Source organism: Lissotriton helveticus, chromosome 7, assembly GCF_964261635.1.
Source record: "Lissotriton helveticus chromosome 7, aLisHel1.1, whole genome shotgun sequence".
NCBI lineage: Eukaryota > Metazoa > Chordata > Amphibia > Caudata > Salamandridae > Lissotriton > Lissotriton helveticus.
In genome coordinates this window covers 546,297,090-546,311,293 of record NC_136068.1, presented here as the reverse complement: position 1 = coordinate 546,311,293, position 14,204 = coordinate 546,297,090, and the positions used below count along the sequence as shown (strand labels likewise).

Genomic DNA, 14,204 nt, shown 5'->3' with positions numbered 1-14,204 from the left:
TAAGATATAATAAAGAAAGAGACAAACATTAATGATTGCTGTGAAACAAATACATTATTTTAAAAAACGCTCAAAAAACATTTTAGGAAACAACAATTGCAATAAAATTGACCAATCTAATCAGATCATCTACTGGCTTGCGGGATTCACAGACCGTCTACTTATTTATGGACACTAATCCAGTGTTCCATAGTCATTCTGATTCCAGAATACTAACTATGCCTAAGTACCACCTGACCTAGCCCACCTATTCCAGACGGGCCAATTGTTCACTAAGTCTGCATTTCCATTTTTTAGCCCTAAAAAATGCATAGATGAGATGGAGGACACGCATACATTTGTGCATACACCAAATTGTTGGTTGGTTGCGTCTGATGTTCTGCTACTGACTGACACTGCTAAGCCTAACACTCACTAAACTAACTGCAAAAGGTTCTACGAAGGACTGGGGTAAGCAGCACTCAGTGACAGAGGAGGCGTCATGCAGACCGCAAACAAATTATGAACTAACACTAACTGAAAATAGTATCAATCCATCCACCACTATTTCACAGGAGGACAAAGGAAGGACTAGAGTCTCTCTAGCAATAGCATTACCTAACTTAAGTTCTCTAAAGTAAACTAAACTCTTCCCAAGCGAGTGCAAGGTTGCAAACAAGTAAGAGTAGCGCCGAACACCTGTGTCCTACAAACACAGATTTTTATACATAATTTACCTGCAATGTAAGCAGCAGTATTCTTGTTATTCGTAAAAAATTATACACAATACTTATACTACTATATATTAGCTACTCACCAAGCCCCATGACCTTGAAACCTAGCAGGTCCAACAGGTCCTGCTCCCGGTCCAGGATGTCTGACTACAAGTGATCATGCTGGTTATTGAAGCGCCGGGCCCCTGAGCAGCGAAACACTGGCCGGCGCACCTTGGCCCACCCGCGGTGACGCTCCTGCGTAGGGTACACAGAGCCTGGCCTGCCGCCTGCTGCCAAGGTCAAGGGGAGGTGGCGCTGCACAAAAAAAAGCAAGGGCGGCCACCTTCGCCTCACAAAAAAGCTGCCGGGCCTGCACCCTTGCAGGGCGCATTCTGCCGCAAGGCAGGCAGCTCTTGGGTGCAGGTGCCTTGCCCTTGGAGCCGGTAGTGCTAACCTTCGCCATTGTCCCGGAGTGTGTGGGAGGTTGGAAAAGAAAAGTTAGAAGGAAAAAATAAAGTTAGGGGGAAGAAGTAGGAGCTTAAAGAAAGACGTAATATAAAACAGTAGAAAAGTAAAAAAAAACAGCAGAAGTAGAAATAAAATGCAAAATATAAATTTAGGGACAGAAAGAGAGAGATAATAAATGTTAAAAAATCAGTAAAACAGTGTAAAAAACTAAGGATTGCAAAGATTGAGGGAAGATAGAAAAGCAGGCCCAGAACCATATCATAGAGTGAAAAACAAGATGGACGCGCCCATCGCGACCGCGTGGGTAAGTTTGTGTGATATTACCCCCGGGTACGCAAACATTGTCGCAAACAAGTAAAACGCGTTCCCGAACATGAAATGCGCATCGCGAACACGCTATACGCGACCTGGAACAGGAAATAAGGCATTGCGAGCGGGCGGGACAATTGAAAAACAAGATGGCCATGCCCAATAGGCGATCGCATATGCAAGTTTGCGAGATACTATCCATGAGCATGCAAACTTACACACACAACGTGTTCCCGAACAAAAAAAACAAATCACGAACTGGCGCAACAAGCAACTACGCCAGCTCACGTAGCTACGCATAGCTCCCGTTGTACAATGACATCTTCACGTAGCTAGGCATAGTGCTACTACGCAAACTATGCCCAGGGTTAATTCTAGTCGATCATGTTTTGCCCGCGGTACAACTCTGGACAGAGTCAAGCATGGGGCTGAAATTAATTCAAGTATTTCTTCCTTTGATCTTGTATTTTCCATAAAGTGGTCATTGGCCAGGAAAAGCTTCTGATTCCTGATCTAGTTCTAACGTGCTTTGTGCGCCCCAGGTTGGCCGATTGGGTACGCCCCAATCTGAACTTCCCCACCACCACCACGTGTGCAGAAAGTATGTCTAGTGCCTAGGGTGTGGGTGCAGTCTGATGCCAGAACAAGCCAGCTCCCCACCCTATTATTTTCTCCCCCTTTGCCTAGCAGGCATTCTGCTCCATAAATTGGGCAGATTGTGGTTATTCCCCATTCTGCCCCCAGGGGGCAGAAATACTCTCTAGAGCGTGTGAGTGGGCAAGCAAACCAATGTCAGGACAGACTCCCCCTCACCATTCTTTCCTTTAATACTTTTCCTGGTGTTCAGTGAGATTTTGCCCAATCTGGTGGGCAGAAAGATTATCTTGGGCAAAGGGACTGGGGAGGCTGGATGCCGGGACAGGCCACCCCTAGCCCATTTATGGGTTTATGTTTTCCTGTATACTTCCTGGTCTGTCCCCACAGGGGTCAGATGGACTGTCTGGGACCCAGGTAATTGGGGTGGGCCAGGAGACACCTGAAGTTCTGTTCATGGCTTCTCTTTTCTTATTGTTTTCCCTGTAGGTCTACTGTGGTTCCTACCTTCTTGGGATGGGCAGATTGAGGATAAACCCCCTGACTACCTTCCAGGAGTGTAGAAAGACTGTGATGTGCCCAAGAAATCGGGACGGGGGGGGTCTGCTAGATGTCAGGTGTGACCAAGGCCTGCCCCAAAACTTTTTTTATAAAAAAAATCTTATGGTCCAGTGGGCTTTCTGAGCCCTGTATGAGCAGAGTGTAGGTAAGCCTAGGTGGCTGAAAGAAAGTTTTGGGCCCAAGGAGAGTGAGGTGGCCTGAAGCTAGGTCTACTTGTAAACAACAAGGGTTCCCTGTGAGAACAAATGAAAAACAACCCCTAGGTCAAGGAATAATCCAGTAGAGATAACTACCTAGGCAGTAATTCTAAAATAATTACAAAGTCATGAAAAGACCAACACTAAGAGTAAACAGTTTCCAAATAGTTACACAATTTTATTACAATCATATAACTCAATAGCTAAAAATATACATTCCATAAAAATTGAATATATATCAACCATAACATAAAAATTCTTGTACATAGAAGAGTAAGTTGTGTGTCGACGCGTTTCGGCGACCAGCGCCTTTCTCAAGACAGATTTACAACTTTCTGAAAATAAAACAAATCTAGTTTAATTTTTTATCCATTGTCAGTTATCACAGTATTTTCATTACATGTATGAAATTTAATTAAAAACAACTAATATATACAATGTGGTCTATTTAGAAAAGGAAACACTGTTCAAGTCTCTTAGGTCCTGACATGATCAATACACAATACACAATTAATAATCTCAAGGATAAAGCATAAACAACATGGCTTAACCTCTATTATAGCTTTCTTCTATTTTAGCTTTTTGCCAAAGTCTATTAGTGGCATGAGACACGCATGATACATGATCTGATTATTGCATTCTATAATATTCGATAAACATCGTATCATAGATAATTATTTCTAGAACATGATGGTTTTAAACTAGATAAATCAATTTGCATATCACTACGGCAGAATTCTGCATACCTACATCTGTCATAGAACACACAAATAGAGCAATAGATTTGATTGAAAAAGACAGATGTAAGGAAGAATTAGGTAAAGTGAACCAGAATAACTCCAATAGTGCAGCGCTATATAATCTATAACAATACTGCCATATATTTCTATTAGAGGCTCAATAGATTGGTACTCCAGAGATTCTCTGTTCTGTCTATTTTATCTGTGATGAAGGTAGTTATAAATAGCTACTCCTGCTTCACTTAGCGCTAATTTAATCACCAACACTATTTAGAAGGTTACACTGTAAACAGATCTCATATCTAGTTTCACTTACCTAAAGTAAAAATTGGACTTAACACATGGGTAAGGAATTCGACGCTAGTAGGGGTCCTTATAGTTCTCAGAACCAGCGTTCACGTTTCTGATTTAAAAATGATTCTGGAATGTTGTTAATAAAGAGAACATTTACTATGACAGGTATACAGAGCTTTCACTGATTAATTTAAGTCTGAAAGGTAACTATAAATGAAAGGAGAGAAACTAACCTATTCAGATGATTCTGTGGTTCTTACGATTAAAACCGGGTATTTCAATATTGCAGTCTCGATCATCAAGATAAGGAGCCTGCCTGAATAATAATATAAAATATACCATTCACGACACACTGTAATAATGACTGTGTCCGATCAATCTAAGCTCTCATAGAATTATGGCTTCCTAGGTGAACATCTTACCCGCAATAGAACTTTGGAATACGTCGCCTCTACACTTTGTTTATTCTATGATAACATCCGGGGCCTTAGAATACCGGCATTATCTAGAGATGACAAAATTCAAATACCAGAAAATCAGTGGATTGTTTATACTTCAGCGTGATGTGTTTTCTATAATGAACCCTGTTAGTTTCTTACCGGGCTATTCGTTAATTAAAGGGCATGTATATTGGGATAGGGAGATACACAAACATATGCTCCCTTAAAGTCAGTTAAAAATCGGTCATAAAATATATTTTCCTATTGATGTATTGACCCCTTTTTATTCTATTTTATTTTTATTCTGTACATTGGCGAGTAGCGCCTCATGTAGTACATACATTGAAGCGCCTAACTGATGGTAAAATATCAAGTGTAGCCCATTAAATAGTTAGACTTCGTGACAACAGATTCATGTCATCAGAGCATAGTCTTTCTTTGCGTTTCATTAGCACTAGCTACGTCAGGACTAGTGCAATTACTTGCACCGGTGTAAATATAAAAACGCGCGAACCTGGCCCAATCTTCTTTTTATCCCGGAACCACGTCGGAGTGAAACGTGCGCCTCTACGCCGCCCCAATCTAAGGATCCAAGGTATGCATGCTGCACACACTGGCTCTCACAAATCACACGCTTTGACTTAGCAGTCGGATGCGTGGATTCGTTTTTAACATTGCAGTGTTAATTGTTATCCGGCAGGAATCCGGCAAGCTGCATTTATCCGACACAACGCGGTCGAAATTCATCCCGTCAGACCGGGTAGAAACAAAGAGCGGCAAACATAGGTACGTTATGTGAAAACATTACCTAACATTTAAATAGGACAGCTTTACGATATGCCTTTATTTAGCATAAGAGTAATTAGGCTTCCGCTTCTGTTTTGTTTTTCTTATTCAGGCATAGTAACGTGTATGGCCATCAAGCGCATATCGAGTGTCAAACGGTGACTGATTTACTAATATACATGCCCTTTAATTAACGAATAGCCCGGTAAGAAACTAACAGGGTTCATTATAGAAAATACATCACGCTGAAGTATAAACAATCCACTGATTTTCTGGTATTTGAATTTTGTCATCTCTAGATAATGCTGGTATTCTAAGGCCCCGGATGTTATCATAGAATAAACAAAGTGTAGAGGCGACGTATTCCAAAGTTCTATTGCGGGTAAGATGTTCACCTAGGAAGCCATAATTCTATGAGAGCTTAGATTGATCGGACACAGTCATTATTACAGTGTGTCGTGAATGGTATATTTTATATTATTATTCAGGCAGGCTCCTTATCTTGATGATCGAGACTGCAATATTGAAATACCCGGTTTTAATCGTAAGAACCACAGAATCATCTGAATAGGTTAGTTTCTCTCCTTTCATTTATAGTTACCTTTCAGACTTAAATTAATCAGTGAAAGCTCTGTATACCTGTCATAGTAAATGTTCTCTTTATTAACAACATTCCAGAATCATTTTTAAATCAGAAACGTGAACGCTGGTTCTGAGAACTATAAGGACCCCTACTAGCGTCGAATTCCTTACCCATGTGTTAAGTCCAATTTTTACTTTAGGTAAGTGAAACTAGATATGAGATCTGTTTACAGTGTAACCTTCTAAATAGTGTTGGTGATTAAATTAGCGCTAAGTGAAGCAGGAGTAGCTATTTATAACTACCTTCATCACAGATAAAATAGACAGAACAGAGAATCTCTGGAGTACCAATCTATTGAGCCTCTAATAGAAATATATGGCAGTATTGTTATAGATTATATAGCGCTGCACTATTGGAGTTATTCTCGTTCACTTTACCTAATTCTTCCTTACATCTGTCTTTTTCAATCAAATCTATTGCTCTATTTGTGTGTTCTATGACAGATGTAGGTATGCAGAATTCTGCCGTAGTGATATGCAAATTGATTTATCTAGTTTAAAACCATCATGTTCTAGAAATAATTATCTATGATACGATGTTTATCGAATATTATAGAATGCAATAATCAGATCATGTATCATGCGTGTCTCATGCCACTAATAGACTTTGGCAAAAAGCTAAAATAGAAGAAAGCTATAATAGAGGTTAAGCCATGTTGTTTATGCTTTATCCTTGAGATTATTAATTGTGTATTGTGTATTGATCATGTCAGGACCTAAGAGACTTGAACAGTGTTTCCTTTTCTAAATAGACCACATTGTATATATTAGTTGTTTTTAATTAAATTTCATACATGTAATGAAAATACTGTGATAACTGACAATGGATAAAAAATTAAACTAGATTTGTTTTATTTTCAGAAAGTTGTAAATCTGTCTTGAGAAAGGCGCTGGTCGCCGAAACGCGTCGACACACAACTTACTCTTCTATGTACAAGAATTTTTATGTTATGGTTGATATATATTCAATTTTTATGGAATGTATATTTTTAGCTATTGATTTATATGATTGTAATAAAATTGTGTAACTATTTGGAAACTGTTTACTCTTAGTGTTGGTCTTTTCATGACTTTGTAATTATTTTAGAATTACTGCCTAGGTAGTTATCTCTACTGGATTATTCCCTGACCTAGGGGTTGTTTTTCATTTGTTCTCACAGGGAACCCTTGTTGTTTACAAGTATTATACCCACAGCTTGTCTGTGCAGGGTTGGCTGTCCTTACTCTAAACATTGTATTGTATTGTTATCTTAACCTCTATTTACATCGGAGCTGGGTCAAGTACCTTTTATAGATACATCTTTCCACTCTATTTGCATCTTCTATCTGGAATCTTTTCTTATAACTTAATTCTTTGAATAAATAGATATTAACAATATAATTAAATTAAGAGATGGCACAAATCCAAACCTTTGGCTTCTCTGATGCAGAATTTGCATTGTTAATAGGTACATCGAATACCTTTTCTAATGCCACTAACTCCTCGTCCAATACTCAAAGAGGACAAGATGATTATAACAAATTATTCGACCTAAAAAAGAAATTAAGACGAATGGAAGCGCATGGGGAATTTATGCTAGCCTACCTTAAATCAGGCATAATCCCCATGGGGCTGCGAGTTAGAAATATTCCAGGCTTATTTGTACATCATAGGAGCTTCATAGAAAAATGGAGCATGATCGCGAGTCGATGCTCGCGAGACTTAATGATGCTCATAGTAGAGACTGCCAAAGAACTAGCATCAGACATTAAAAAGGAAATAGAAACTTTGGAAGAAGCTATTAAACAACTAGGCAATCTAGAAGAAACTATGAAAAAATTAGAAGATCTTAATATAGAAGTGGAATCGTTTGTAAGCTATTTGGAGAAACGTAAAAATGACAAACTTACCAAAGAGAAAAGATTTTATTCGATAGAATTGGCTTATCCATATCTTAGACCTGACTTTTATAAACAAAATCATTATATGGATACAAACAGAAATCAACAACAGAGGGTTAATAATTTTTCTGCCTCTTCTGAATCAGGTGGAGAAGGAGAAGATGTCTTCTATGAGTCAGATAGTAATTACAATTCTGCCCAAGCCAAACGAAATCAAAATCAGACTCCTTTTTTAGGCAATCGAGGTGGTCGCCGTGGGCGACCCAGAGTGAGGTTCCAAGCACACAACAGAGGGGGATACAAACCCCAGCACCACTATCAACAAGACCCCCATTACCAACAAGACCCTCAGAATCATTATCAACAGCAGGAACCTCAGTTTGTCAGAGAGACAAGAAACAGACAATACTGGAAAGCGGGAATGTAATCCCCATATTTAATCTTTCAAGTACCCCTCTAAATGAATCTAGTGTCAGCCTTTTATCGAAAGGATTGTCGTTTGTTCCCCATTGTAGCACTAACATATTTGAATTATATAGTGATATAATATCTTTCTTTCGGAAAATCCGATTAAAAAAGTATTTTCAAAATGATTCCACCGATTCATTATCAGTAGAACCTGTCACCCTTAGACTTCCATCTACATTTAGCCCATCCCTCGATCAGATTGGACCGGAGGTAGCGGCATTTGAGCTGGTTGTTCTCAAAAAACTGGAAAAAACTATTCGTTTTATTCCAAAACCAATTTACAATATAGATAAATTGGAACATGCTTCCCTACATGAACTCGCCTCTGATACATCCATCACAATTAAGAGTTGTGATAAGGGAGGGGGAATAGCAGTACTTGATTCCAAAGTCTATGAGTGTAACATGCTAAAAATGTTGGAAGACCAAACTTTCTACCAGCCAGAAAGATATAATCCAATTAATAAAATAACTAAAGACATTCGCCTGATAACTGCCCGGGCCTTAGAAAATGGTGAAATAAATGCTAACGAGTTTGACTATCTAAACACTAATGCAGGCAAGACTGCTTGTATATACGGACAACCCAAGATTCATAAGGATGAAAAAAATCCTCCTTACAGACCCATCGTGTCAACAATAGGTACACCCACTGAGGTGCTCTCTAAATATGTGGACACTTTTTTATGCCCTTTTATACCCAATGTTCCATCTTACATCAAAGATACTGGCGCTATGATTAATAAAGTGGAGAGTATTAGTTTTAATCCGTCAAGAGACCTTCTTGTGACTCTAGATATTGAGTCTCTCTACAGTAACATTCCTATTAGAGAAGCTTTAATAGCAGTAGAATGGTTCATTGACCTCTACTCTGTACCTTGCCCTAAAGCCTTTGTGCTGCAATGTCTCCGCATGGTGCTTACGGAGAATATATTTGAATTCGGACAACAACTTTACCGACAAACAAAAGGAGTCAGCATGGGGGCTTCGGGTGCACCGTCTGTAGCAAATATTTATATGGCTGAATTTGAGGCTCGATATATTTACAACGATGTCGCGCCCTTTTACGAGTCCGTCTCGCATTGGTCCAGATACATAGATGACATCTTCTTTGTCTGGACTGATGGGAGACCGGCTTTGGATGATTTTTTGGCATGGCTCAATGCATGCGATTCTAATCTCAGATTCACTTCCCATATTAGTTCTGAGAGGTTGGAATTTTTAGATATCTGGATCTTCCATGAAGAAGGAAAATTGAAGGTAGACCTTTTCGTAAAACCCACGGCCAGGAACACTCTCCTTCATTTTCGAAGTTTCCATCCCAGAAATCAGAGACAAGGCATCCCATTCTCTCAATTCTTGAGAGTGAGGAGGAATTGTTCTAACCTCCAAGACTTTGATATACAGGCAGCAGAGATGAAACGGAAATTTTTAGACCGAGGCTATCCACATAGATTAGTGCGAGATTCGTATAAAAGAGCCCGGTACTATGACAGAGATTGTCTGTTGAGAACTAAACCCAAGACAGAAGCGAACAAATTAGTTTGCATCACACGTCATTCAACATTAAATGCAAAAGTGAAACAAGTCATTAACTCCTCATGGCATATACTGAATAGTAATGGAGCAATGAAATTAGAAAAACCTCTCTTTGCCCATAGGCGTAACAAAAACATCAAGGATTACATCGTTCATTCAAGAATGACAAGTCCCATAGATTCTCAGTACCTGGTACAGAAATCTCTCACTGGAGACAACCCTGTAAAAGGCACGTTCCCTTGCTCAAGCTGCAAATCTTGTGCAAATATTCATAAAGGAGTTACTTTTACTCATAACGGATACACAACTAGTGCCAAAGGGATGTTCAATTGCAGAACTTCAAACGTCATATATTTTCTGGAATGCCCATGCCCGCAGGGGTATGTGGGCGAAACATCTCGTGCGATTCAGACACGACTGACAGAACATCGTTCAGCGGTCAGGACCAAAAAAGTTACTGCACCAATTGTGAAGCATTTTCTAGACCATGGCCATGGTCCCAATGATTTCACTTGGCGCATATTAGAAAAAATAAACACATCTGATGACAAAGGAGGTGAGGCAATACGCAAGAAACGCGAAGTCTTCTGGATTTTTTCTCTCAACACATTTCGCGAAGGGTTGAACAGCGAAATTCCGTGGGAGAATGCGATTTTTTAATGCACAGCTATAGAAGCATATTGGGATAGGGAGATACACAAACATATGCTCCCTTAAAGTCAGTTAAAAATCGGTCATAAAATATATTTTCCTATTGATGTATTGACCCCTTTTTATTCTATTTTATTTTTATTCTGTACATTGGCGAGTAGCGCCTCATGTAGTACATACATTGAAGCGCCTAACTGATGGTAAAATATCAAGTGTAGCCCATTAAATAGTTAGACTTCGTGACAACAGATTCATGTCATCAGAGCATAGTCTTTCTTTGCGTTTCATTAGCACTAGCTACGTCAGGACTAGTGCAATTACTTGCACCGGTGTAAATATAAAAACGCGCGAACCTGGCCCAATCTTCTTTTTATCCCAGGACCACGTCGGAGTAAAACGTGCGCCTCTACGCCGCCCCAATCTAAGGATCCAAGGTATGCATGCTGCACACACTGGCTCTCACAAATCACACGCTTTGACTTAGCAGTCGGATGCGTGGATTCGTTTTTAACATTGCAGTGTTAATTGTTATCCGGCAGGAATCCGGCAAGCTGCATTTATCCGACACAACACGGTCGAAATTCATCCCGTCAGACCGGGTAGAAACAAAGAGCGGCAAACATAGGTACGTTATGTGAAAACATTACCTAACATTTAAATAGGACAGCTTTACGATATGCCTTTATTTAGCATAAGAGTAATTAGGCTTCCGCTTCTGTTTTGTTTTTCTTATTCAGGCATAGTAACGTGTATGGCCATCAAGCGCATATCGAGTGTCAAACGGTGACTGATTTACTAATATACATGCCCTTTAATTAACGAATAGCCCGGTAAGAAACTAACAGGGTTCATTATAGAAAATACATCACGCTGAAGTATAAACAATCCACTGATTTTCTGGTATTTGAATTTTGTCATCTCTAGATAATGCCGGTATTCTAAGGCCCCGGATGTTATCATAGAATAAACAAAGTGTAGAGGCGACGTATTCCAAAGTTCTATTGCGGGTAAGATGTTCACCTAGGAAGCCATAATTCTATGAGAGCTTAGATTGATCGGACACAGTCATTATTACAGTGTGTCGTGAATGGTATATTTTATATTATTATTCAGGCAGGCTCCTTATCTTGATGATCGAGACTGCAATATTGAAATACCCGGTTTTAATCGTAAGAACCACAGAATCATCTGAATAGGTTAGTTTCTCTCCTTTCATTTATAGTTACCTTTCAGACTTAAATTAATCAGTGAAAGCTCTGTATACCTGTCATAGTAAATGTTCTCTTTATTAACAACATTCCAGAATCATTTTTAAATCAGAAACGTGAACGCTGGTTCTGAGAACTATAAGGACCCCTACTAGCGTCGAATTCCTTACCCATGTGTTAAGTCCAATTTTTACTTTAGGTAAGTGAAACTAGATATGAGATCTGTTTACAGTGTAACCTTCTAAATAGTGTTGGTGATTAAATTAGTGCTAAGTGAAGCAGGAGTAGCTATTTATAACTACCTTCATCACAGATAAAATAGACAGAACAGAGAATCTCTGGAGTACCAATCTATTGAGCCTCTAATAGAAATATATGGCAGTATTGTTATAGATTATATAGCGCTGCACTATTGGAGTTATTCTGGTTCACTTTACCTAATTCTTCCTTACATCTGTCTTTTTCAATCAAATCTATTGCTCTATTTGTATGTTCTATGACAGATGTAGGTATGCAGAATTCTGCCGTAGTGATATGCAAATTGATTTATCTAGTTTAAAACCATCATGTTCTAGAAATAATTATCTATGATACGATGTTTATCGAATATTATAGAATGCAATAATCAGATCATGTATCATGCGTGTCTCATGCCACTAATAGACTTTGGCAAAAAGCTAAAATAGAAGAAAGCTATAATAGAGGTTAAGCCATGTTGTTTATGCTTTATCCTTGAGATTATTAATTGTGTATTGTGTATTGATCATGTCAGGACCTAAGAGACTTGAACAGTGTTTCCTTTTCTAAATAGACCACATTGTATATATTAGTTGTTTTGAATTAAATTTCATACATGTAATGAAAATACTGTGATAACTGACAATGGATAAAAAATTAAACTAGATTTGTTTTATTTTCAGAAAGTTGTAAATCTGTCTTGAGAAAGGCGCTGGTCGCCGAAACGCGTCGACACACAACTTACTCTTCTATGTACAAGAATTTTTATGTTATGGTTGATATATATTCAATTTTTATGGAATGTATATTTTTAGCTATTGATTTATATGATTGTAATAAAATTGTGTAACTATTTGGAAACTGTTTACTCTTAGTGTTGGTCTTTTCATGACTTTGTAATTATTTTAGAATTACTGCCTAGGTAGTTATCTCTACTGAAGCTAGGTCTAGCCAGCCCTTAGCCCATTCTTTTTTTAATGCTTTTCCTAATGTCTATTGTGTTTTTGGACTCCAGACAGTCCTGGACCCATGGTTAGTGGGCAAGACCAATGCCAGAATGGGCTGGATCATCCCAGGCCTCTACCCATTTCCCACCCTGCCTATTGGCAAAGGCTCCTATTGGCAATGGCAGTAAGTTACAGCAAACACCAGTGAAACCCTTTCAAAAGTGACTGAATGCTCTCTTTCACTAGTTCTAGATTTACATCATTGTACTTAACAAATTGTCACTCAACATTGTTACATTGATTTATCAAAACCTTATCATATGTTTTTTTCTTATGTTCTTTTTGTATTGATATGTGATATTGTATATAGTTCATTAAGGCCCCCGAAAACAACATAAATTGCACTTCAAAAATATAAAACAGACACACCGAGTTAAGTATTTAGGAGATTCTCACCTGCCAAGGTTGAAAATATGGATATTCTGCGCAAGTCTTGTTTGCAAAAGGTCCTTTCATGGGTACACAAGATTTCAAATCATCAAGTGCCTGTGCTAAGGCATAGATGGCATTATATGTAGAATAAGGATATCTGAAGTTATTCACTTCATAAACTGACTCGCCGAGAGTTTTTAAATCTTCTGTTTGGTTGCACAACCTCTTTCCATTTACCTCATTCCCAGTAACTGTTCTGTTTAGATCCTCCCGCCATTGGCAGCTAAAAACGTGCTCCCAGAATTGCTTCATATAGATGTCATTGGCAAATTTAGAGGGGTGGATGCTATAGAGGAACTCCTTAAACATTGGAATCTCCCCACTGTAGACTGCAAACCCCACTGTGCCATGAAGAGTCTGCCACAAGTCACTCAGTGCAAATACCGGAGAAGGGAACCAGCTGGTGTTTGCAATCCACACTTTACCAGTAATACTCTGCGCAGAGATTTCTTTTAAAAACTGAATCATTTGAGGAGAAAAAGTGAAGCACACTATGACCTTTGACGTAGACTGTCGAATGACGTCGATCACACGAGATAATGATTTCTTTGTCGTCTTTGTGGCAAGGGTTTCAAGGAACTCGACACAAATTCCACTCTTCGGGGCCTCTGCCAATAGCTTTTGACCATTTTCCACCCCATAATCATTGTCTGAGGCCAGAATCCCTATCCACGTCCATCCATAGTGGAGACACAGCTCGATAAAAGCCTGGGCCCTGGATCCTGCACTTGCAATGGTCCGGAGAAAAGATGGAAACTGCACTTTATCGCTCATGGTGCCCAGTGCTGCGCCATAGCTGATCTAAAATTAGGAAAATACAATGTTTGCACATTTTTTACACTTTTATAGTTCTCATTCATTGTCTAATATTGTATTTTCTGTCTCTTGACTTGCTTTTTTAGCAATTTCTAAATGTGGTTTCGACAACTTGAGAAACAACTTAATTTTACTTCTAAAATGTTGTAAACAATTGCTTTCTGTTCAGCTAAAAAGTTATTTCCTCATCAAGAATACAAACTGCATGAGATATCTGGGCATATGTGAGCAATACATTA

At 38.8% G+C, this 14,204-nt stretch overlaps 1 protein-coding gene across 1 annotated transcript in view; it reads right to left on the bottom strand.

The window, feature by feature from the left end:
* LOC144769163 (extracellular calcium-sensing receptor-like) overlaps positions 1-13,923 on the bottom strand; it is a 199,309-nt gene extending 185,386 nt beyond the window's left edge. Inside the window, exon 1 of the mRNA XM_078653177.1 lies at positions 13,114-13,923. Coding sequence (XP_078509303.1) covers positions 13,114-13,923 — 810 coding nt within the window. The remainder of the gene's footprint in view (positions 1-13,113) is intronic.
* Positions 13,924-14,204: the final 281 nt, after the last annotated feature.